Here is a 27,435-nt window from a genome sequence, read left to right on the forward strand (position 1 = left end):
GGAATTATGCCCAAAAAGTTATCAAACTGTGCATACCCTTTGATTCAGCAGTGCTACTATTGGGCTTTTATCCCAAAGAAATACTAAAGGAGGAAAAGAGACCTGTATGTGCCAAAATGTTTGTGGCAGCCCTTTTTGTAGTGGCTAGAAACTGGAAAATGAATGGATGCTCATTAATTGAAGAATGGTTGGGTAAATTGTGGTATATGAATGTTATGGAATATTATTGTTCTGTAAGAAATGACCAGCAGGAGGAATACAGAGAGGCTTGGAGAGACTTACATGAACTGATGCTGAGTGAAATGAGCAGAACCAGGAGATCATTATACACTTCAACAACAATACTGTATGAGAATGTATTCTGATGGAAGTGGATATCTTTGACAAAGAAAAGATCTAATTCAGTTTCAATTGATCAAGATGGGCAGAATCAGCCACACCCAGAAAAAGAACACTGAGAAATGAGTGTAAACTGTTTGTACTACTGTTTTTAATTCCCAAATTATTTTTACCTTCTAAATCCAATTCTCCCTGTGCAACAGGAGAACTACCTGTTTAATTCTGCACACATATACTGTATCTAGGATATACTATCACATAATTAACATGTATAAGACTGCTTGTCATCTAGGGGAGGGGATGGAGAGAAGGGAAAAGTCAGAACAGAAGTGAGTGCCAGTGATAATGTTGTAAAAAATCATCCAAGCATATGTTTTGCCAATAAATAAAAAAAATAATAATAATAAAAAAGATAATCTTATATGAAAAACACTAAGTTAACAGGGATCAGCAAAAGATTCTTGCAGGAAATAGGAATTTGGCTGGGACCTGAAGAAAATCATGGAAACTAGGAGATAGATAAAAAGTGAAAAAGTTCCAGGCATAGTGGAAAATCAGTGAAAATGCCAGGAGTTAAGAGATAGGTAACTTGTTTGAAGAACAGCAAGAAGTACAATGGGAGAACAGGTTCGATAGCTAAGAATTACTTGGATACTGATCTGGTTTCTTAAAGAAAAAGGCTTTATTGTCATATAAAGCAAGACTGCACGAAGCAATATCAGAGGACTGGTTAGTTCTAAGGGAATACTTGAGGATGAGTATTTTATAAGAAAAGATAAAGCTGGGGAGGGAGAATAGGTAGACCTGTCAAGAGAGATGCTTACTTCTTACCCTCTGGCCAAGTTTTGAGAAAAACAAGTGTAATGGGCTAGAACTGAGCAATGCACTTGGATAATGAAGCACATGAGACTAATTGCCAGTTGGACAGTTCCCTATTAACTTGTTTGAAGGTTGACCCTCCCCAGTTGTTCTGTGCTGACTTGATTGGTGGGACAAAGAGGGGGGAGTGATGTGTGTGGGAGGAGTAGGAGGAGGAAGAGGAAGTGAGAGGAAGAAGCTGACTCAGTCTCTCCTGGTGGTGGAGGGAGGAAGGTGTGTGTGAAGTAGCTAGGCCTAAGCCCCTGACCTTGACTGTAAAAGATCGAGAATAAAGACGTTTAGTGATCCTGACTCTAGCTGATTTCTGGGAAGACAGAGTTCCAGCAAACAAGGAAAAAAAAAAAATATATATATATAAGACCCTTGCTTCCTGGCATCCTATTTACCAAGATCCAATATCCTTGCACCTGTGTTTATGGTTAATCATATCCTGTTTATTACAATCTGTGCTCTTGTCCTAGTGGGCAACAATTATTTGATTTTCTTCTCCTGCCCCTAACTACAAACAGAGGCCCTACTGGGCCCCACTTCATTTTCCTACTTTTTTTTGTTTTTGAAAGGGTAATGTGAATCAGGGAATAGGAATGTAGGCCCTGTTATCTGTAATTGTTTAGTGATGGTCAGCAACAAAGAGGGGCATGCAGGTGGTCTTCATCATACCCTTTGAGCTGCTCAAAAGGCAGCTTTTGCTTCATTGGGGGAAATGGAATAAGGGGTAACAGTATTTTAATTTAAAAGAGTAGAATGGCATGTGGGGCCAAAAAAGAAATGAGTCATGTCTTCCAAGGGGAAGAGAGGTTTAGGGGAAGAAGAACCCTACTACTTTCAGTGGAGGCGGATCTCCTTGGTTTTCTCAATGGAGTTCTGAATGTTGCCTGACTTATTCATGTAGAAGCCATAGGTGCTACCCTTGGCCACAGTGAGAATGTCCAATGCATATTGATTCTGGAGAACTACAACAATAAGAGAGTGATGCTGCATCTCTAGTTTAGTGAGGGAGTTAAAAGAGATTCTGGTTAACCTTAGTAATCCTTTTGAAATTGGGTGAGGAATATGCCACCTACACCAGTTCCTACTCTGCCTACAATTTCCATAGCAGAAAAGAGACTCACTAGAGCCTATGAATGGACTTATCAAAGTACTGGGGAACAGGTTTGGTAGAGTTTAGGATAAAGAAGGGAGGAATAGCATGAACCAGAGTGCAGATACCTGACAGAAGAGAAGCAGGGCTCCATATAAGCCATTACCACATTGGAAAAAGGTTCTGGAGGAGACATGGAGGAAAAACAAATGTTCCCCGTTATAAGGGATCCAAGATGAGCAGAGAACCTAGGAATCTTAATATTGAAGAACAGGTAGTTCTAAGAGAATTGATGAGTTAGGGGTAGGATCACTGTTGGAATCTGCATTCCAGACATAACCCTGGAGTGTACCATAGACAAAAGTGATGATAAGATTTTTAAATTTACCTTGGGTGTAGTGGGTAGAGAGATGTCATTTGCTTTGGTCCCCATAGGCTTCCCTTGGCAAGTGTAAGAAGCTGAACTCATCCACGGGTACCCTTTAGAAAAAAGACTTTAGGTTAGGAAATTGACCACCTACTTGCACTGTTGATAGGAACTAAGGAGTTGTTTTGCAAGGATAGACGTTGGCACTAAGTCATAAAGAGGTTGTCCACAGAACACAAAACAAATGAGACTTCTGGCAAGATGGAGAAGGATACCAGGGAATCCCAATAAGGGGGTATGTTAGGTCCTGGAAAAATGATTTCAAGTTTACCATGCTCGGCAGGGAGATCCATAAGACTTACATAGATTTCAGATTATGAAGGTGATCTTTTTCAGGTGTTATGCAGTTTGAATATTTACAAGGAAAACCGGTGACATTCAGGGTAATTTCCCTCCTCTCCCTCCCACTCATAGTGTGACTCAAGATTGCCAGGGCAGAGCCAACAGAAGGTAAAATGTTTTGGTAGCACAAGACTCTAGAAACAAAGGGTGAAGGGAGGTACTGAGGGTCAGATAAGAAAACAAAAGCCATGCCCTAAGGATATGATTGCTGATGTGCTTTCTTTCCTCTGCATTAATGGATTCACAGAAAGAGGAAGAAGAAAAGAGTAAGAAATTGCAGGGGTATAGTCAAAAGCAATAATTCTTGATATGAGAATATCAATAATTACAGGATCTCTTAAAAAGAAAGTGTAATTCCTTCATTGGTTCACAGGAGTAAGATGGCAAACTGGTAAATGTGCCAGGATCCTCTGAGTTAACATGGACTAGCTTAACTCTGATCCAGTGTATACAAGTGAGGTGCCCTTCTAGTTTGACTACAGTTAAGGGGAAAAGTCTTCGAGGGTAAAGGTCACAGGTATATTGACCAGCAGAAAGGTAGTGGGGGAGGCCCACTCACAGTCCAAACTAAACTGATAGGCAGGGTCCAAAACATTTTTAAGATTAATTACAGCAAACTAGGAAGCAGAACCAGGGTCCTAGTCCCAAGGTGTATGAATTCAGAATCACTGGATGGATGAGGATCACAGCTTTATTCACTTCATGAAATTCCTGGACCATTCATGTTTCAAGGGGATTGACAAGGGACAAGACCATATTGAAAAAATTGGCTTCAGACCAATCCTTGGATGGGTTTGAGGGGATATTGTTTCTGGATCTTTCTTAGTATGCCATCTTCCTAAATCTCCAAGTCTATAAGTTTTTGGAAAGGAGAGCCAGAAGATAGGCAATTGGTAACAAGGAAAAGCTGAAGGAGTAATGTAAAAATAGGGCCAAGCTTAGACATAAGATCTCTGCCAAGCAAGGGATATGGGTATTTGGGGAAAAGCCAAAACTGATGAGACAAAAAGGAAGTCTTCATAAGCACAGGGCCTATATATCTCCTAGTTCTGGGTTTGCCACATCTAAGCCTACAAGGAGGGAAAAGTCTTACCAGAGAAAGAGGTGAGAACAAACTGGCTCCTGTATCTGTCAAGGAGGGGATAAGACTTATCCTCTATCCAAAGTAGAGGGGATAAAATTTTTCTTCTATCCAAAGTCACCCTTGATTCAGCCAAAAAGATATTCAAGGAGAGAGCCAGGCTTCTCCAAAGGTCCCAGACAGTCTAAGTCTCCTCAGGTGGAGGAAAACCGAGTAGCTGGCCATCCAATTTTCCAGTGTCCTTCCCAGTTAAAGGGGTCAAAGTCCTGGAGATTTGCCACAGACACAAGAACTTGAGAGGACACTTTTTTGACTGATGTTCACCCTTTTTACATTTAAAATAAGAGCTGGCATGATGGAAGCCATAATTCTGGTCATTGGCTGTTGCTAAAGCAATGGCCAAAGCCTGAGCTTTTTATCTAATCCACCAATCCTTCTCCTCCACCTGTGCCCTATTCTGTTATCAACAATTTTAGAGGCCATATCTGAATTGCTGAAGAGGAATCTGGGGTCCATTTTCAAGTTTTGGAGCTTCCAGTGAATGTCCTGAGCTGAATTTGAAATAAATTGCCTAATTAGGATTGTGGGGATTCAGAATCAAGGTCAGTGAACTTGAGCTCAGAGTATGTCCCTGAAAGTGGTAGGGTTTTCCTCTGAGCCCTATCGTCTTAAAAATCTCATAGCTAACAAATTATCCAATTCATCCATTTCCCAATTTGTCTTAACAGAATCTTAATTTATTATTTCAATTATTTAGTATTATATTTTACCCAAAGATTATTCATTCCAAGCATTTCACATTATGCGGTTCACTATTTCTATTCAATCCACTGCCAAAGATTTTTAAAGTGGCAATAATATACCTCAATTATCATATTTAAGAATACATCATAAATTTAGTTCAAATATTGGTTCTGCAATCTTGGTAAGAACACAATGTTTATGTGTTTTCTCCTAGCCTTCTTCCTCAAACTTCCTAAATATGCTTAAATCTTTTCATTTTTTTGTTATTTCCCTTGTGGTTTGAAAACCCAAACTTTTATTATATTTCATATTCTTCCTTCAATCCTTTCCTATTTCTCTTTCCAAATCTCCAAAAACCTTTGTCTAGACTTTATAGTTTTTCTTGCTATATATCCTATACTATATTCATTCTGCTGTCATAATATTGGTACATATCCTTGGTCCCTCTCCTTTTCCTCCCCACTCTGGAGCTGGGAGGATCTTCAGTCTGCCCCACCTCCTCGCCTTATCTCCAGTCTGCAGAATGAAGTAGTCCTACATCTATCTTCTAAAACTATCTATCTTAAACTAAGCATGTCTCAAAATTTGTCCAAAAAACTTTTGTTTACTCTAAACTTTCTTATTTGTTTTATGCACCATTCTAGATTTTTTACATAACTTTGAAAGATATGCTTCATTCCTCTCTCATCCTACATCCCATCAATCTCTAAATTCTATCAATTTTACCTTTATTCTTTATTCTTCATTTACACAAACCATTATCTCATTTAGAATCCCATCATCATCAATTGGAATATGTCAATAGCCTCCTAATTAGTTTCCCTACAGTCATATTCTCTCTCTCTCTCTCTCTCTCTCTCTCTCTCTCTCTCTCTCTCTCTCTCTCTCTCTCTCTCTCTCTCATGCTGAGGCAATTGGTGTTAAGTGACTTGCCCAGGGTCACACAGTTAGGAAGTCTTAAGTGTCTAAGATCAGATTTGAACTCAGGTCTTCCTGACTTCAGGGCTGGTACTCTATCCACTGTGCCACCTCTAGCTGCCCCTTACTGTCTGTCATTCTCTTACCTCTGCAATCCATCTTTTACACAACACCCCAAATTATCTTCCTAAGGCATAGGTTTGACCATACTACTTCCAGTCTCAAAACCTTTCAGTGACTCTTTTATCTTGATAAAAATGCAAATTTCTTAGCCCATTATGGCTTTCTTTAATCTGGATTCATCATATCTTCCTGGCTGATCTAAATAGATTTCACAATTGGAACAAATTATACTTTCATGATTGAATTAGCCTGGATGTGCTTGTGTGACCTGAGTCTCCTACCTTCAGGACCTCCAGGGACCTTTTTTTCTGAGCACTTGCATCCCCACAATAAGGCTGTGGGAATAAGGTTGGAGGTGAGTGGGAGGCCTACCAGAGTGCTCTCTGGGCAGAGAGGGCCTCCGAAGCTGGATGGGTGTGGTTGGCTGGGCTGGGGGGTTGCCTCCATTCCTGGTTTTCTAAATTGTATTGAGATAAGGTAACATTAGAAAAGAAGCCTATACTCTTCTTCCTCAGATCCTGCCTTGTAAATTTACTGCATAGGGTGCATGGCAAGCGGTTTAAGTCCTCAGCCAGTTCTGCCCAGTTGCTCCTGGGAAGGAGGACCCAAATTCAGAAAACAATCTGGGAATCTGAGGGAGTAGAGGCTCCCTGTCTCATCTCTGACTTTGGTATCAGGAGTTTTGGTGTCCCAAAAGTCCGCTATCAGGAAAGAAAAATTCTTTTCGACCAAAGCGCCCCTCGGTATACAGGAAGGCAGACTGCACAAGGTACACATGGGTGATTCAAGTCCCTTAATCATGCTGCTCAGTTGCTCCTGGGCATAGGAGGATCCAAAGTCAGATGAGATAAGAGAGAAGGAGGAGCAGGGAAACCAAGAAGGGAGGGTAGGGACTTACTGATCCTAAAGAAAGGCCAAAGAACTGAGTAAAGTCTTAAAACAATAGCACTAGAAAGAGAAGATTTTGCCAGGAAAGCAAGAAATGGAGATTTGAAACATATGATTGGGTTTGGTATTTACATCAAGAAAATGTAAAAATGGTTAGAAGGTTAGAGCCAGCTTGTGTACCATAATGTCATGCAGTGAACCTTGGATGTTTCCATATCCTAGAAGTAGTCTAGCAGAAAAAATAATTTCTACCTTATACTTGCTGCTTTCAGTAGCTATATGGGATAGACTAAGATATCAAGGAAAGGCATCTACTGACTTTTTATTCAGAAAAATAAGACAATGAAGTGACTCTCTTCCCTCTGTCCTCTCAAGTTAAATTTAGACAACAAATATTTAAGTTCCAATTGCATGTCAAGCACTGTGCAAGGACTGGGGATACACAGAGAAAGACAAAAACAGTCCCAGCCCTGTAGGAGCCCATAATCTAACACCTATATACAATACAAATAAGGTATATGCAGGATAAATTGAAGATAACCCCATTGGGAAGGCACCAGAAAAATCAAGAAAGGATTCTTGCAGATCATTATCTGAGATTAGCAGGAAGCTTTATGAAGAAAAGGAGAGAGAAGACTCCAGGCCTGAATCTAGTGAATCTAGGACATCTAGTGAAAATACATAGATTTAGAAGATGGAGGATCTCATGTGTGGAAACATATGTGGCCAGAAGAACAGAAATGATACAAGAGTTATTATATTATAGTATAATGGATGAGATTTTAAGTATAAGAAGGAGTTAGTTTGGTAAGATCTTTAAAAACCAAAAAGATGATTTTATATTTGATCTTGAAAACAAGAAGCCACTGAACTTTATTGAAAGGAGGGAGGTGAAATGAACACTTTAGGCATATCACTTTTATGGACTGGAGTCCATAAAAGTTTTATGGACTGGAGTCCATAAAAGTTTGAGATATTTGACAGGCAGTTGGAGATGCTAAGATTGAAAGTTAGCAGAAATGTTAGGAAGAGAATCATCAGCATAGAGATCTCAACTAATCTATAGTAAAGCAATCCAAAATGTTCCTGTTCTGCTTCCAATTCTGTTTATTTTACTCTGAATTTAACACCAAATAAAATTAGTATTTCTATGCATAAAGTGGAGCAGGAAAAAAAAAATTGTTCATGAAACTGTAAATCTCTTGTCACATATAGATGTCTTTTTTTATTGCAGATGCCAAATTTAATATGTAATTTTTAAAAGCTGTTGTTTTTTTCTCCTGGCATGCCATTTTGTTCTGACCATTTAAAAAATAATTTGATGACCTTTTTATTTTCTTCTCCCCACCAATTTGGTTCTAACTAATACTAATATTATTAGTCTTACAGATAATGGCTAGGCAAAGATTGATTGATAAAAGCTTTAGTTTGAATTTTTATTATTTTTAAGTGAGGAGTTTGAAAGGAAGGCACATGATCTAAATAGAAAAAGAGACATAGTTCTCTACTTGAATTTTTCTAGGATAATTTTTCCAGGTGACTCAGAAGTTGTGAGAGAGAATTTTAACAATTTTTTTTAATGCTAAGTTTCACAAAACTGAGTTAAAAAAAAAAAAGGCATGAATCCAGGATTTCCCCTTAGGCAATTTTCAAGAGAAAAGAGGTTAGTCTAGTGGGGGCTGGGCTGCCATATTGAATCATGAGGAACTATTTTTTTTTTCCATGTATATAAAGAGACATCCCAGTAGAGAGATAAAGTAAAGCACTGAATAAACAGTAGAACAAATTTATGAAAAGAAAAGGTCTAAGTGCTAGACAAGACAGTACCACTTACATTTTACAGATGGGAGAGGCATTCCATCTCCCATTTCCTTGTCTTTCTACTAGCTCTCCTCCCTGTCTGGAGTACCCTTCCCTATTTTCCTTCAAGGGTCAGTTCTAAACCAATCACTTTCTTGACCTTCTTCCAGCTCTGTTGTCTTTCCTCAAGTTATTTTGTACGTATTTTGTGTATACCTTTACTTATATAGATTATTGATGGAATTGTCTTTAGCCTTTGCCTTTTCCACTGACTTGAAAACTTATCCAGAAACAATGAAAACTTTTCCCAGTAACAAAGGCTGGTTTTTGGGTCTTAGGCAAATGTGTCTGACCTTGTTTACCAAGATCTTTGGAATATATAGCATGACCCAAGCCCCTGTACCTGGCTGGGTGGGCAAGCCCATCCTGTTTTTCTGTTTCTTGTGGTTAACTGCTCATGTAAGAATTCATTCAGCCTGTGACACCTGGCCCAGAAATTTTTATAAATATAAGACCCTCTTTCTGGCTTGCTGGTAGTTCCTTAAGGACTAAGCCTGCCTCTCTGTTTGCAATAAAATTTGCCTTGACTGAGAACCAACTTTTTTCCTGAAATTCTTTTTCTAAGACCCTGACTTAGTATTTCCCCAGATTTACAGTTTTTTGAAATATAAAGGCCTTTTTGCCAAAATTAACCATGTCTGTAAAGCTTCCAGAGTAGATGAGAGTAGACGATATGAGGGGAATGAAAAGGCCTCTCCACCAACACAGCTCCTTAGGTACTATATGTTTTTTTGCTTTTTGTCTATTTCCCAGTTTAGTTTTTTATTGTAATGAAGCATCATTTAGGATCCCACTTAAAAAAGTGGGGACCTTTGAAAGGAAACATTTCCATCTAATGGCAGATCAACTATAGAAAATTTTTGTAGGAAATGGGTATGTGTGCATGCATGCATGCATGCATGTGTATATGTGTGTATGTGTGTGTGTGTACATGCACAAGTGCATGCAGGGTAGACAATGAAAAGGAAAATCATACCAAGTTAGCATAGTGCCAAAGTTATATAAACCAATCATAGTGGAATTTATTAAAAGGGGAACTTTTATATTCATGGGAGAATTCATGTAGGGAAATTGCCAAGACTGGAAAATTAAAGTTAGGGCTAGAATTTGAGTTTTATCATGTATATAGTGAAGTACCACTAAAAAGCAAGGAAGTAATGATCAAAAAAAAAATTGTAGGAAGATTTATCCAACAGTGATATGCAATATAAACTGTGGTTAAGAGAAATTGAAGCAGGAAGACCAATTAAGGTTTTTTGTTTGTTTGTTTTACAGGCATGTGAGATAAAAAGAACCGGAACAAGAATGATAGAAGTGAGAATGGAAAGTTAAGAAACTGATTAAAAAATTTCAAATGAAGAACTGAAGGCATTTTTGATATTCTGAATATGAGGAAGCAGAATTGTTTTCAAAAGGGAAATAGTGATACCAGTAAAAGGAACAAAGATAAAGGAAAGATGAGTCGTTCAATTTGAGATATTCTGAAGTATTCAAAGTATTTCACAGGATATCTGAAATATCCACTGTGAGAATTTAATAAAGGTTTAATTCCCATACAATTAAATGAAAATTGAAGAAATGAAACATAGGGGTTAGGCTGACCTGATACACAGAAAATAAAACTTATAGCAGAATTATACTCATAGGGAACTATGACCAAATAAGGTGAAAGCTAAAGGGATATGTTATGATGTAATTAGGGGTATAGATTCATACTCTGTAACTTCTGTAATATTTAATCAAAGAGAAATCAGGGGAGAGACACTTCTGGAGAGGGAATAAAAAGCTATGCTTTTGTACTTCAAAGCCTACTATTAAGACACCTGTTCTTGAAAGAATGTAAAATAAAATTTTTTTCTGGATTGATCAGCAAGTCAATGGAGTTCTTGATAAGAAGCTTGTTTCTCACAAACTGGGGGCTTGTCTGAGATCCAGACATCCTGACTGAGGAATGGGAAGGATGCTTTGAAGGATAGGAAGATGGCTCCCATTGATTTCAATGAGCTTGTTGATAAACTACCAGCATTCCCACTCACAAACAGTTCCAAGATTTTAAGATGCATCTAGGAAATCAATAAAGAAAAAAGAAAGTAGGTACCACAGCAATAGATCATACACAGACCAAGAATGATAAAGTAGATTATTTAGTATTGCCTTTGGTGGTTGGAGCATCTAGGGGCCTGACATCTCAGACAAATAAGTAAAATGGGGAAAATAGAAACTTAAAGGTGCCAGGAAAATAAGGGGGAAAGCAAGAGAACCCCTGTGGATATTTCTTTAAATAGCCTCTTAAAAAGGATATCAGGAAGAAACAATCTACAATAGAAAGCAGATTGAATTAATAGGCCTAACAGAGGTTGGAGGCCTAACTAAGGGAGTAGAATTTTCTGACAAGAGTTAAAAGGGAAAGGTTCAAATCTCTTATCCTCAAATTGGGCACTTCATATCCCCTAAGCTGAAAGCAATTTATTAGGGAGGGATTTAATAGTACAATTGGATCTGAAAATAAGGGTGCAGGACAAACAAATTATGATTATTGTGGCTGTCATCACTGAAGAGGATGAGGAAAAAAATCAGTCCAATGGTTTAGTGAAAGAAGGTAATAGAGGTGTAAGGATACCCTCTCTGAGGATAACACTTAAGAAGGAGGGAGAATAGTCAAATCAACAGTAAAAGGAAGAACTTGGTTCATGGAGAATTGCTAAGACAGATGTTAGCACGTTTATTATTAAATGGTCAAGGAAACTGGGGTGTGTGGCTGCTGGGATTGTAAGAAGGGCTGCATAGCTCTCCAGGTGAGATGGCAGTAGTTTTTCTGCTGCTTGCACTGATGCACCTGTCAGGAGGTGGCAACAGCAACTAGACCCATGTACTCAGGGTGCTGCTTGCCAGGAAGAGCTGCTACTGGCTGCTGGGGACCCTCAGAAACAGCAGCAGAAATCTGTAGAAGGCAGTGGCTAGAACCTGTCAGGTGGTCTCCAAAGACAGCAAGTGAGGACCCCAATGGAAGTCCTCTCCAGGGCTATAATACCAAGCTGAGGAGGTCATAAGGGAGGGAGGTACCCAGCAGCCCTTCCTCTTTGGTGCCTCTGCTGCTCCTTTCTCTACAAGGGATAGCACTGAGCATGGGGCATGTAAGATTTTGCTGTTATTCATCTGAAAATGTGTAATCATTGGGTAAATGAATATTTGGTGTAATCATCTGCCTGTTACTAGATATATATCTTATTAGATATACTTGTATGCAATAAGGTCCTTAAAGATTTCAACATGATGAACAAGTGATATAACTGATTATGGGACCCTATTGTTATTTAATTAATTATTGAAACTAAATCTGAAACATCTTTATTATAGTTTGGAAATGAGAATTTTAATGCAATAGAGGAATGTAATTTATGGATTATTTTATGGTAAAATCAGTTTTATTTAAATTTATTCATAATTTGGAATAACATCTGCTGATACTGTGTCTATGCATAGACCAAGCTAATGCTGCAGAAAGAGGGTTTGGCTTCCCTCAGTCCATCCTATGTCCTTTGTGGTCTGGTCTTTGTATTTAATTTCTTGTTTTTGAAGTATAAATTGTAATTATAAAACCTGTTAAGGAAGGATTTGTGACTTGGTTAGCCTGGTGGGATCTTCACCTTGTCTGAAAAATTGTTTTGGATTTAAATATAACCTTGGGTCGCCAAAGCAACCTATTTCATGGGGATCTTGGCTACTCTTTTTGATTGGACTAGGATCTTTATCCTAGGTGGAGATCTCTAGAAAGCGAAATCTCTGGAGACTCTACTCCAGTCCCTCTTAATTGTTATCTCTAGGTTTTCTTTATTCACTGAGTACAAGGTCTCTCCTTGAAAAAAGCAAGTATTTGTGTCCCATTGGAGAAAGGATTTTATAGGTCTATCTGTCCAATTTGAAATAATGTTACAGCTTTTAAGATGTGAATAATTAGTTATTACAAATCACAACTGCTATCAAAATTGAGTATGTTTAAAGGAGAGGTGTCAAGCCCAACTGTCAAGAGTTAGAGAACATCCTTATGTAATAGGTTGAAATCTTAAACCACAAGTGAGAAGTCAAGGACTTAAGGCAAACAAGAGAGATAGAAATAGGATATGGAGATATCAATGCCTGGATAAAATGGGTAAAATAATGCAATTGTTATAGATGTCCACACTTAGTAGATGAATATGTATGTACATTGACTTCCTCTGTGTGTGTGTGTGTGTATACAATATATATATATATATATATATATATATATATATATATATATATATATATATATATATAAAATCAATACACGGATACCAATAGTATACATCTATCTATCTATCAGCACATATATGTGTGTAGGTTGTTTGCCTTAGTATGTGGTAGGAAGGAATTAACAGACTTGGTATTACCCACATTGACAATAGCCCATAACTATCAGGGCCATTGCCCAGATAGTACCATTTTTCTTGGAATGAAAATGTCTATATTAAAGGGATGAACCACACTTTCTAAGAATAAGGGCTCTTGTCTCTCTCTAGCTCTCCCTGCTCAACCTCATGGGCTCCCACTAGTGGGAAATAACTCTTTAGTCAAACTACTTTAACCCCTGCTTGTTGGGTTTGTTTTCTTCAAGGCTTTGGTCAACTCACCTTACGTTTGTATCAACCAATCAGCTTCAGGGATCTGACTCATAAACCACTGTTTCTTCAAGCTATGAGCTACTTCAGTCAATTCTGGCTTACACTTCAAGCTCAAGACCCCTCTAAATTGGGACTCTGTAGGATGGCTTAGCTCTATATTGGTTCCCAGCAAGAAGTAGTTTCAGAAAATGAGGCATAACCCCATACCCTAAAGGAATTTGGGTTCCATTGGTTTGGAATGAATTGAAATTGACCCCAGACTACCCAATTATTGAACCTGGGTGGGGGGTTCTCCACTGCTACAATAGTATTTGGTACTAAGAATAGGAGATATCCAGTTAAGATTTGGGTAAATATTACTGAAGAAAATACCCCACAAACAATTCAGTCTGATGCCTGTCAAATTATAGAATGTGAAAACTTGACTAGTCAGAGACAATTAAGTAATTATGATAAATATTTATGCCCCAATGGAGAAAGGATTTTATAGGTCCATCTGTCCAATTTGAAATAATATTATGTCTTTTAAGAGGTGAATAATTAGTTATTACAAATCAAAATTGTTATCAAAATTAAGTATATTTAAAAGAGAGGTCAAGCCCAATTATCCAGAGTTAGAGAGCAACTTTAAAGAGTAAATCAAACATATGGTTTGGGAATAGATGTAACAGGTTGAATCATAATTCTTAAACCACAAATGGTTCAAGGACTTAAGGAAAATGAGAGATAGAGAAATAGGATATGGAGAAATCAATGCCTGGGTAAAATGGGTAAAGTAATGCAATTATTATGTCTGTGCCACTGGTTACCCCATTCCCCTTTGGGCATGGAAAAACATGTGACTGAATTCAAGTACATGGTTCTCCTGTTCCAAAATAATATCTCTAAGGGAGAACTGCAGTACTTTGTCCTACCTATTCCCTTCTGTGAAGAACACCAAGGCTATACCAGCCTCTTTTCCCAGCTCCAGAAATCATTCAGCTTATCTCTCACAGCAGAGTGGAGAATTCCAAAGCTTCTAGATCATATCAGAATATACAAAGTCTGGAATGTAATAGGATAGCTCTGGCAATTTCTCAGGGAATGGGCATACTCCAAGCAAACCTTTGGTGGTATTGTAGAGGCAGTACTCTTAGACCTATTTTTCCTGGAAACTGGGTGGTTACCTGTGTACCTGACCAATTGGCTATTCCTTTTACCTGGTATTTTAAGAAGAAAGTAAGACCAAATTAGAAAGTAAGTTAGTTGAAGGGAGTATTTGATGAATTCAAAACTAGAAACCAAATTATTTCTGGATTTGGATCATTCCTATTCTGGTGGTTAATTATTAACAAAAAAAAGTGGAATGGACAAATTATACCAGAGGCAGTGAAGGGAATAACAGAGTAGTTAAATGCCACTAGCAGAATTGCATGGGAAAATAGAATGGCTTTGGAAAGGTAGTTAGCAGAAAAAAGGAGGGGTTATGTGTCACGACTAGAGGCAGTTGTACATTCCTAGTAAGACTGCTCCAGATGGGACTGAAGCATTACAAGGCCTGAAGGTCCTGTCAAAAGAAATTAGCAGAAATTGGCTAACTCACTGGGTGACTAGAGTCATAGTGAAGTGGGAGGGAAACTGTTCCCTTTACTGAAGCTGTATTCCCTTTAACATTACCACTCTAAAATTGTGTTCCCTTTAAAATTAAATTGTGTCCCCTTTTTGGTCTGAGAGATCAGGATCTCCTAGGCTCTAATAAATCTAGAGAGAGAGTCCATCTTCCCAGGATGAAAGAAGCAACACTATTCAAGGGCAAATCAACTTTCATTGATTTTTTAAAATTCTAAATTCTTATTCAATTGAGAAATCCTGGTCTGATCAGCTCAGGCTGTCCCAGCCCCCCACAAAGAGCTACCTCATATAACAGATTTCCCTAAATTCACTCCTTGCAGAGGCCCAAGCAATTTGCTAGGACCCTGCCTGCTGAGAAGGCATTCTCTTCTCAGCGCAAGACTCCACACTTCCCTAATAGGACCTAATAGAAGTTCGTCTCTTAGCAAATGGGTTTCTATCCAACAATAAACCTTCATTTTTGTAATTAATATTTCAGGATAAGTGAATTCTTTCACTTTGAACCTGCAGCGGACCAAAAGGGGATTTTAACAACTGTCTCATTGCCATTAACCTTATCACCATGGGGAATTGAGGGGATACAAACCTCATCAATAGTTTGGAAAATGGAAAGGAAAGCATTCTCCATCTTTATCTCCTTAAAAATAGTTGTTAGAGTGTTAACAACTGTAGGATGCTATATGATATCCTATGTAGAGATCTGTGCAGAGCTTAATAGACGATTGTGCTATAGAGACAAGTTGAGAGATATTAATTTTTAATCAGAGAATTGATTAAAATCAACTTTGACCACATAGGATCTGTATCCAAATTGCCTAACCCCCAACAAAAGGACACAGGGCCTTTTATAGATTCTAAAGAAACCAGCAAACAGGTTAGTCTGCTTCCTTATCTGACATATTTGCAACAGTTTTTTAAGGGGATATATCAAAGACAGGGACATGAAGACAGAACTCTTGCATGAGATTTTCGCTACTAATATTATGCAGAAGAGACAAGAGTTAAAAGGGGTTTGGGATTGCTAGGTCATTTAAAATTCTCAAACCCAGTTTTCCTTGGGGATTGGGGTTTTGTTTGTAACAGACTTAACTGAAAATAACAAGGAAGAAGACTAATATGAAGAAGAAAGCAAAAAAAAAAAAAATTTGACCAAATCTAGCCAAATGGTTAGAAGAGAATATGGAAATCAAATTATGAATAAAGAGGGGGGAATGTGAGAATTGTATGAGGGTTTAGTTTTCACAGAATTAAATGAAACTTAAGTCAGAGAAATGAAACTGAAACCTAAGAAATGAAACCTAGGGGTTTGGCTGACTTGAAATATAGCAAATTAAATTATACATCGATTGCAGGGGAACTATGGCCAAATAAGATAAATACTAAGGGAAGATGTAATGATGTAATTAGGGGTGGAGATTTGCATTCTGCAACCTCTGTAATATCCAATCAAAGGGGTATCAGGGACTTGTGCTTCTGGGTAGGAAATAAAAGTCTGTGCTTTTGCACTTCAACATTTGCCTAGACACCTGTTCTTGCAAGATTGGGTTCATCAGCAAGTCAGTGGATTTTTTGATAAAATACTTGTTTTTTATATCACCAGTCAGTCAGTTAACAGAAATTTATTAAGTTCCTATTATATGCCAGGCACTGTGCTAAGTGCTGGGAATAACAAAAGTAAAAAGGAGAATAATAAAAGAAATACCTAACTGGATTTCAGAAAAGAATTGAAGGCTGGAAAGAAATAATCAGCATTAAAAGGATCACAGAAGACTTAGGAGTAGACATTAGTCAAATAAATTAAATCTGTTAATGCCCTTCCAACTTTCCATATGTTGCATTGTTAGGTTCTTACTAAGTGCTAAGTCCATACTTAACAATTCTCTAGCTCAGAGTTCACACTTTTAGTTCACACCTTTAAAAGGAGCAAGTTCATTGGTTGTAAGTAGTTCCCACAAGCCCCTGGAGTACCCACAAGCCCATTCTCTGGGAGGATAAAAGAGAAGGGCAGTCAGGAAGGAAGCAGTCTGGATTGGGGAAGAACAAGACTTCCCAGGAGAACTTCAGGGAAGCGGGAGGAGATTCAGAGCCAGGATTCAGGAAGAAGAGGATTTGAGATTCTACCTTCTCTCTGGCTGGAGGCTCCAAAAGCCTCCCAAGAGACCTGCTCACAGAGAAAAGGATTTACAGAAAAGAAACCTCCTCCCAGAAAAGGATTACAATCGAGAGACGACAGGACACTACATTGCATGAACTTCGTTTTTGCTTGTTCCCTAAATTAGAAATTCAAAGATCACCTTAAGACTTTATTTCTGGAAAGGAGCACTTATAATCGACAATGTTTTTTAAAAATTTCATTTATTATGTATTATAGATAATTAAAGCACTGCTTAGTAGTGTCACATAGTGGTATTCAGTAGTATCCAAATTTTTTTTTATTACATATTCCTTCAAAATGGTGTGTGCACAATTTATGTATGTTTAGTTATAATTTTATGTATTTACTGTTATATGCATACTTTATGTAAATTAGAAAGTATATATGCAAAAAGATATTTTCAATAGTAAGATGAAATAAACATTTTTATTTTAATTTATTTTATTTATTAATGATATAAAAAAACCCTAACTGCTCTTAAGTGCAATGTGATTCACCATGCTTCATTATTTTTGTAAAATCAATGTGTTTTCCTGGGAAATAGGACAAATATACAAACAATATTTTTTTTTAGTTAATTATTCATTCAATATGATCAAGGTAATTATTCAAGCAAATAAACTCCATTTTTAAGGTCTTTTTAATTGAAAGATACATAGTATAACAATAAACAAAAGAGACAATGTAACAGTCAGTATACATAACAGCTTTTTAGCAGAAATCATATTTCTATGAGTGAAAACAACAAGCAGAAGTAAATAATCCCTAATTTTAACTCAGCAGGAATTTTTTCATATAAATTCATTCCCCATATTTATGTAGTTCTTGATATCTTAGTTTCCTATTCACATTTAGATATTAATTATATGCAGGAAGAGAAATAAATGTGTCAAACAGAAGATCTGATATTTGATTCTAGAGGGAAAAGGGAATTATTGGAATTTATTGAGTATAGCAAAGCATTGTCAAATCTCACTTTGGTCCAAATTTGGAGAATTGATTGGATTAGAGAGATTTGAGGCACTGAGAATAATTAGAATGCCACTCCATACAAAAGATAATGAGACATTAAACTAGACTGATGGAGAGGAGGGAATAGCAAGAGATGTTGAAAAGAGCCAAACAATAATATTTGGCAAATGTTTGGAAATGTAACTAAGGAAACATGAGGATCAGGAGGACACAAAAATTGTATATACAGGATGATGATGCTCTGCTTCAGTAGAAATAGGAAATTTCAAAGTAGAGTAGTCTGTAAAAAGATAGCAACTTATCCTTTCTTGTTCCTTCTGTGCTACTCACTTAGTTCCCCCTAAAATGAAAAATTATTTGGGGGAAACTATGGAAGAGAAGGAAAAATGAAAGAATAAATCTCTTGTTACTGGATTACTAGTCATGAGTGTTAAAAGAAATGTCATAATATGTTTCCAAGGACTATATTTGATATAACAAAAACATTACTATTTTTCATTAACCTATATCTAAGTAATAAAAATTGTGCGTTATTTACTAGTGTCACATGACAGTTATTTCTTTTTCTCAGGTATGTAATCTAAAACAATTACATTCATTAAATTTATATATGAAGAATCAGACAATTTCTGAGGCAAAATATGTAGGTTTTAGCATGAGAAACAAGCAATTAAGATTGATGTATTGAAGGCAAATAACTATAAGAACACAGTATACTTTAAAATTTTAGAATTCAGAATTAAGAAAGTCTCACTTTGCAAAATCTTTTGGTATGTCTCAGAATTTTCTAGCAAGAAAAGACTATTACAACTAAAAGTTGTAAAGGAAAAAATAGCATATGAAATCAGGTTCTAAAATCTAAATGGGACGTGACATTAAATTAAGAATTCACAAACTATAGCCAAGTTTTGCAAAATTTTCACTTTTTAAAACTTATTTTTATGAAATTTTGATAAAACTATAGGCTCTTATTAATAAATCTTTACCAAATATTTAAAGTTACCACATGTTAAAATGAAGAAAATTTATTCATTATTTTTTTAAAACTATGTATCACACATATGACTTCTAAGAATATAAGGTCTGTTAATAATAATATCGATGCTATCAAATCTGACATATACCTAAATTACAGTTATCCTGAAACTTCCATTATTATGAAGAATCTGCCATCAATTGATTGATTGAAGCCCTTTCTTGACCTATTCATAGTTTTAGTTTAGATTGTTCTTTAAGGGTAATAAATTCAAGACATTATACTCTTTGTGGTTGTACTTATTAAGGAGTTCTACATATTATTTACATATGTCACTATCTTTGAAGGATAAAAGGCAGAAATTAGATTTAACTTATACTCATCTTATGTGGTATGCATCTAAGTTAATGATTACAATGATGTGAAAAGAATTTGTAAATAAGCTTCTAATTGTGATTAGTCAGAAAGCAAATAGATACTTGAGCTTTTTGTAGCTTTATGAGAATTGTTTTCAATTCTTTCCTATTTATGTATCCTACATTGGTCTCTTCTAACCTTCAAGCTCTAGCCTCTAGCTTTAATCTTATAAAAATCACATCACCACCATCTTTCATGCTTGGTAAGTCTCCTCTTTTATGACTGTGTGCTCCTCTTGAACCTAAAAACTTTCATTTAACTCCACTGCTCCTCTTAGCTACCATTCTATTTCTCTCCTTCCTTATGCTGATGACATTCTCACATGGACCAGGCAAGTCTAACAGCCTATTTCAATCTGAGGCTAAAAAAGAAAAAAAAAAAAAAAAAGTATGGTGTGGAAATGCACAGAAGATAACATTGTCTGAGAAAGGGGAGTGGCAAGGGCACATATCTGACCATAAGCCCTTTACTCCCAGCCACATACTCTTCAATAAAATGACACTGGCCTCCTGGCTATCCTGGAGCAAGAAGTCCTTCTCTCTGTTCTGGTCATTTTCTCTTTCATATTTGTCTTTCATGCCTGGAATTTTCTCTGTCTTTCATATTTACTTACTTCACTAGTTTCCTTTGACTCCTTTAATTGGCTATTGCTACTAGGGGTAAGAAAATTCTATATTCTACAGTAGAGATGGGAACATCCTGCTGATGGCTGTATAAGGCCCATGAAATCATTTGCTAAGGCACATGCTGTGACATTCTATTATCCTATCTATTTGTATTCTCTTCCTCTGGATAAGGAGGATATGAAAAGATTTGCCTTTTCAGTGCCCAGCATTAATTTAGCTGATATTAAAGATAAAATATATGAATGGACAGTTTTGCCACAGAGAATGAAAAACAGTCCTATTATGTGTCAAATATATGTGGATGCTGCTCTTACTCCAGTAAGAAAAGGATTTCTAAAAGTTATGTTGTTATATTACATGGATGATATCTTGGGGTGTGTATCTGAGGAGCAAATGTTAGAAGCATGTCTACAAAAGACCATAGAAACACTTAAGAAACCACAAATTGCATATGCCTCCAGAAAAAATTCAAAGGCACGCTCCTTTTCAAATTTAAAGTATATCCTAGGATGCTTACAGTACAAAAGTTTTCTTTGAGAACAGAGGTTGTCTGCCTTAATCTTTGGCCAATGACTGGTCAATGATTGTACAATCTGCACCCATGTCTACCAACCCTTTCAATGTTATGCCATTTACATAGATAGCACAGGATGGTCAGCTGTAATTGCTGGCAGTCCAGAATATTTCTGGATTTTGTTGTTGGGAGTCAAAATCTGGATCAATATAGCTACAGGTGATGAGCTTCTGAAAGCTAGATATAACCAGCTCTCATGCTTGAATAATATAAGTTGATATTTTTGTATGGCTCACAAATGATGATTCAGTTGGTCCTTGGTAGAATAAAGTTTCCCTACCTCAGTTCTACAGGAAGACTTTCCCAACTCTTCTTAATTCTAGTCTCTTCCTCTTTGCTATTTATGCTGTGAATGAATAGCTTATTTGTCCACATTTGTTTTATTGTTCTCTTCCCCTTTAGCCTGAACTTCTTGGAGGCAGTCTTTTTGTAGCCTTTGGCTTAGCACAGTGTCTAACACATAATAGACAATAAATGTTTGCTGACTATTACCTAACCTTGCCCCCTCCCCACCCCTCCCTTATCTTCTCCCCCCACTCTTCATCCCTCTTCATCCCTTTCCCATGAATAAATCTACGGGCCTTCTATACTCTGCTTTATTTTCTCCCCTCTCCTTATTTCTTTATAGATTTTGTAGGGTGCTATATCCTTCCTGGCATATTTATGTATTGTTCCCTCTTTAACTCTTTCTCTATTTGAGTAATATTTGAGAACTACCAGCTCTCATCCCCCATTTAATTCTCTTTATCTATTTTTTCTGTTGGTTTTTGCTCTCGTACTTCATTCATATAGCATAATTAATGTTTTTAACCTCTCCCTACACAGTTTTGCTTTTTAGAGGCACTACATATTCAATTCTACCCCAGTCTTTTTTTGACTACCCAATTACTAGTGACAATCTTAGACATATGATTTGTATTTCTATGTATAAAACAAAGAATATTTAGTAGAACTAGGTGTTCAATTGTGTCAAAGCCACTAAAGTGATCAAGAAGCATGAGGATAGGAAAAACAAGATTAGATTTGGAAATTAAAGAGATTGTTTGCTACAAAATCCTGGAATTTTAAAAGTCCATTAAATGTCCTCCCTCCCCCGCCATTCAATATTCTTTCATCTCAAGTTTTCATGACATTATACTTTCCTGATTCTTCTCCTACTTGCCTGATTGATCCTTCTCCGTGCTCATTAATAATAAATGTCTTCTAAGAGTCTGAGCTGGATCATCTTCTTTTTTTCTCTCTGTATTATTTAGCAGAGTGATCTAACCAGCTTCCACAGGTTCATTTGTCATCTTTATGCAGATGATTCTCAGATTTATATAACCTTTCTCATAATCTCCAGCATTGTATCACAAAGTACCTTTCAGACATCTTAAAGGCAATGTTCCATAGGTACCTCAAACTCATCATTTTCTCCTTTAAATCCTTTTTTCTACCCTAACTTTTTCTGTCAAGGGTATCACTCTCTTCCCAGTCACTCTGGCTCACAACTTTGGTGTTATCCTTGACTTTTCAATCTCACCCAACAAACCCAATTCACTGCCAAATCTTGTCACTTCTATCTTCAAAGTTTGCTTATAATGAACCCTTTCTCTCTATTGACATAAATCAGTATAAGAACATATCATCTCTTTCTTGGACTATTACAAAAGACTTATAATTGGTTTTCCTGCCTCATATTCCCCTAATACATGTCTGACCATGTAATTTCCCTTCTTAATAAATACCATAGAATCCTTATATGAAGTCATTTGGAATTTAAAGCCCTTCAAAATTCTCTTGACTTTTAGTCTTATTATACTTTATTCTCTTTCCCACACTCTGTAATATAACTACATTGGCCTATTTGTTGTTCCTCACATGTGACACCTATCTCCTGGATATAATATTTTCAGCTGCAATCCTAATTCTTTTGACTGTCAATATATAGTATTCCAGGACCTGTAATCTTTAATTGTAGGTGCTGATATATCTTGTGTCATTCCAATTTTAGTTCCAACATATCTGAATTGTTTTTTGTTGCTATTGTTGCTTGTAAATTTTTCTTTTTCACCTCAAGGTTTCAAAATTAAGCAATGATATGTATGTATAGTTTCCTTGCATGATTTCTTAAGAGATGTTGATCAGTGTTTTTTTTTTTTTTTCTATTTCTACTTTCCCCTTTGTTCTATTGGTTCAGGACAATTTTACTTAAATATTTCTTGTATTTTTGTATCAAGATTCTTTTTCTGATTGTAGCTTTCAGGTAGTACAATTATTCTTATGGTTTCTCTCCTCGATCTGTTCTCCAGATCAGTTTTGTTTTTATGAGATATATCACATTCTCTTTTATTTTTTCATTCAAAACATATTTTGTTTTATTATTTCTTGGTTTCTTCTAACTTCACTGGCTGGCTTCCCCTTGCCCAATTCCAGTTTTCAAGGAATTTTCTTTCTTAAGACTCTGGATCTCCTTTTCTAGCTGGTTAAGCTTTTTTTTTCCGCCTTGGATTGTTCTTTTTTTAAAGTTTTTCCTCAGTTCCTCTCTTTTGTTTTTTAAAATCTTTTTTATATTTTCCATACATTTTTTGGGCAAATGAGATTTAACATTACTCTTTGGAGTAGGAGAGGCTTTTTTTTTTTGCTTCAATATCCTCCTCTGAAGATGAACCCCAGTCTTCTTTCTTCCCACAGTAACTTTCTAGGGTTGGATTTTTTTCTCCTTAGCCTGTTTTTAAAATAAGAGCTCGTTAGTACAATCACCCTTAGTCTTGGCCTCAGGACCTCTTTCAGTTCTCCCCTTTGGCCTGAACTGAAACCAAGAACTCCATTTTTCTGTAAATTCAAGGAGACAACAGTGTCTCTGTTTCATTGCTTCTGTACTCACCAAATGTGTGCTGGTTCTTTCTTGACCAGAGCCATATCTCTGCAGCACAGGTGGGCTTGGCATTCCTTATCAAAAGACGTTCCCCCAATCTTCCCTAACTCAGATATCCAACACCCCACACAGTCCAGGAGCTGAAAATTCTTGTGGTTGACACTCAGGCTGCCTCCCAACCCAGCTTTCACCAAGGCTCCCTCCATTTGCTGTTTCAGAAGAACTTGCCAGGAGTTGTTTACATTTCCTACAAGCTACTCCTCTATCCAGATATCTTTCTTCTGGTCTTCTCTGGTTGTTCCGGAGCAAAGTTCTGCCCCCAAGTCTTGTTTATTTTTTTTAACTACTCTATGTTCACCTTGAGGTGCTATTTTGTCTTGTTTGTGGGGTAGAACTAGAAAGCTTGGAATTTTCTGACTTACTCCACATCTTCCCAGAATCCTCCTGATGAGGTTTAGAATTGGGGGTACTTAAAAGAAATTAGGATTTAATTGAGGTCTAGTGGCAGGTTTGGGGTACAGGGAGTCAAATAGAGCTCCCCTGCAACTCCTTTAGATTTGGCACAAGAATACAGAGTTAAATGAGGTCTATGAGGGCGCAGAGTCCCCTGTAAAGGAATTTACAGACCCAAAAACCTAGATTGATAAAAGAGGTTTACTTTGGGGTTTGGAAGTAAGGTTAAAGTCTAATTAGTAAAAGGTGAAGGTAGAGATAAAAGGGCACCGGAAATAGGATTCCAGTGGACAGAGAGTCTTTGGTGCCAGGCATGGTACTGGAATGTTTAGACCTTCTGCAAAGAGAGGACTCCAGCTTGACTCCTTCATAACGAGAGATTTAGTTAAAGGGGCCTATTTTTCCAGGTTGGCTCCTGGCTGAGTTTCAGCCAGGGTTAGAATTTGAATTGAATTCAATGAGCCCTCCCCAGCCAGATAGCAAAGATGAAACTGTTTGTGCTTAGGGTGGAGTCCCCTTCTTGAGGCATAGTCAAAGAAGGTTTTCTCCTTCAAGAATTTTTCAGAGTTTTGGGGTTCCTTGTCACTTTCATTGAGGGAAAAAATGTCATCAAGATCAACTACTGCCCTGATAATAGATTATTTAATTTGAAAAGGCTACAAGTCAATATGAAAGTGGAGGGAAATTGACTTTTTGTTCACAGATGATTGTACACTCAATGCAACCTCAAAGGCTGAGGTTGCATTATGGATCAATTCTCAACTATTTATGCTAATATTGACTTAACAATTTACAGCAAAAAACCAGAGGTTCCCCACCACCAGCCAGTACCACCATGCATGGAATTATCAGATACATGGAATTATCAGATACAACAAATGGAGAAATTTTGAATGCTATGGATAATTTCACTTACCTTGGCAGTACATTTTTTACTGTTTACATAGATGATGAGATTGATACACACATTGCCAGAGCTAGCTGAGTGTGTGGGAGGGTCTGAAGGAAATTTTGGGAGAGAAGAAGTATTAGACTGCTTACCAAGCTGAAGATCTAGAGAGTAGTTGTGCTGTGAAACCTGGACAGTATATCAGCGCCATGCCAAGAAACTGAAATGCTTCCATTTGAATTGTCTTAGGAAGATTCTGAAGATCACCTGGCAAGATAAGGTACCAGACACTGAGGTCCTTTCTTGAGCTGAATTTCTAAGTATTCAAATTCTACTGCAGGGAGGCCAATTATGATGGGCTGGCTACACTGTTAGAATGCCAAAAGTACATTTGACTATTTTATAGAGCACTCACATAAGGCAAGCACTCACTTGGAGGTCAGAAGAAGCAATAAAAGAACACTTTCAAAGTCTTTTTGAAGAACTGTGGAATTGATTGTGAGACTATTCAGCATGGTGTGCCTGCATCAAAGGAGCAGTTGTATTCTGTGAGCAAAGCAAAATTGCAGTAGCTCAAGAAAAACGAGATGCACAAATTTAGAGACATCTCCACTCCAAATGTTCATATGGATTCTGTACCCAACCTGTGGTAAACCTTCTAAGTTCACATTGTTCTGATTATCTACAGTTGGACACACTGTACCATGACCCTGACATAGTGATGCTATTTTGGTCTTCTTTGAGCACAAAGGAAAATAAACAACTATTTATCATATATATATATATATATATATATATATATATATATATATATATATATATATATATATATATATATATATATATATATATATATATATATATATTACATAGCTGTGTGTATCATGTCAACCACAGTAGACTAGGAATTAGAGATAAGAGATCTTTTTTTGTTTTTGCTTTTGGGGCCTTCTTTGATTTTTAGTGGTTTTTTTTTTTTAACAGGGTGTCCAACCCACAGTAGAAGCTTAACAAATGCTTCTTCCTATTCTCTAGTAAATACTTATTGATTGCCTCAGAGTGAATATAAGTAGCAATTGTCTTTGTTTTGACCAGAAACCCTGAAAGGTTTTCCCCTTTCAAACCAAATACCTTTTTTTAAGTTAAAAAAGACTATTCCTTGCAGTATTTTTTTCTTACCTAATCTTAATCAAAGAATGTTAAAAGACCTTAGCTAAAAAAGACCAATGTTTCCTACTATATTCAAGGCTGTCTCCTGACTTCCTGATCTATATCTGGCCACTGAACCCAGCTGGCTCAGCAGGAGAGAGAGATGCTGGTGATTTAGCACAGCACTCCTAGCCTCAAATAAAATTCACTTGCATGTCATGACATCATCTGCCTTATGTCATATTTCTCTTTGAGAAACAAAAACAAACAAGAACAATAACTATAACAATCTGGTCTATTTCAAGGATATCCTTTGTTTTGATTCAATACAGCAAGTTAATGCCAATCACAAAAATAGCATTGTTAGATTCTGGGAACAAATGGTTAAAGAAAAATCTACATAAAACAATATTTTATACCTTTTATGGATCTTTTAATCTAGTATTATGGTAGATAAAATGGATATACAAATACTAAAATAACTAGAGATAAAATCAGGAAGTGAGGGTTACCTGTATTCACATTCAGCCTCCAATACATTCTAGAGTACTGTGTGAAGTACTTTGGAGAAGCAATAATTTTTACACAATTTTATTTCTTCTATTAAAATTATGCTGATTCAGAACTAGATGAAATTGGATTGATCTGTTAATCTCTAGTTAATTCTCTGTCAGATGAATACTGGACTCCATTTAATACATTTCATTGCTCTCTTATATTTTTAATTCTGTGGTTCCACAATAATACTCCAATGAAATATGCAAAAGTTGCTGTTCTTAGAGATGACTGTTAGAGATATTGTAACAGATATTATAATAAAGTCTAGTGTTTTAAAACTCATTCAGGCTCAGTGAAACAGAGTTAGTTGCATTGAACATAAAACAAAGTGTAATTGAAAATGGAAAACACCTCCTAAGAACAATTGCTATGAAACAGCTTACTTAATTCTAAGAAAACAAAGATTTTCAGAGAGCCCTGGAAGCTGTAGGGATTTTTACTGAATCTTTAGAGTATAACATATCATTTCTTGAAATCTGAAGAACTACAAGAAGAAAAGTTGGAAAAAAAAGGCTAATTCTATGAAGAAAAAACACTTGTTCATGAACAAAATAATACAAAGTATACCAAAGACTGGAGAAAGTAGATGTAACTAACTTTCATTCCTGACATTAAACAAAACCATTTTAAATAGTTCAGATAAGCCTGGAAATTTGCACATCTTCATCAGACTGCAAAAATTTATTTTTGGTGGTGGAGCCAAGATCTAGTAGAGTGGACTGAGCTTTTCCTGGCTTCCCTCAGATTCATACCACATCAAGCCTCTGAACTGGTTTTGGTGACAGAACCCACAAATAATTGAAGTATAACAGATTTCCAGCAGAAGATATTTTTGAAGAACTTCAGGAAAGGTCTGTCTTAATGAGGCAGAGG

General features: G+C 36.6%; 1 protein-coding gene across 5 annotated transcripts in view; it reads right to left on the reverse strand.

Annotated features, from left to right (window-relative positions):
- BAZ1A (bromodomain adjacent to zinc finger domain 1A) overlaps positions 1–27,435 on the reverse strand; it is a 207,151-nt gene that overhangs the window by 147,488 nt on the left and 32,228 nt on the right. For 3 of the 5 annotated variants that reach the window (XM_074290579.1, XM_074290573.1, XM_074290575.1), the window contains exon 1: positions 2,688–2,774. The exons of 1 other annotated variant lie outside the window; for it this stretch is intronic. In XM_074290579.1, the coding sequence (XP_074146680.1) occupies positions 2,688–2,768 (81 nt within the window). In that variant the 5' untranslated portion in view covers positions 2,769–2,774. Of the gene's footprint in view, positions 1–2,687; positions 2,780–21,818; positions 22,343–27,435 lie in introns of those variants that run through there. One more of the 5 variants, XM_074290574.1, reaches the window with a different exon arrangement.

The sequence above is a fragment of the Sminthopsis crassicaudata genome, chromosome 2 (assembly GCF_048593235.1).
Source record: "Sminthopsis crassicaudata isolate SCR6 chromosome 2, ASM4859323v1, whole genome shotgun sequence".
Taxonomy (NCBI): Eukaryota; Metazoa; Chordata; class Mammalia; order Dasyuromorphia; family Dasyuridae; genus Sminthopsis; species Sminthopsis crassicaudata.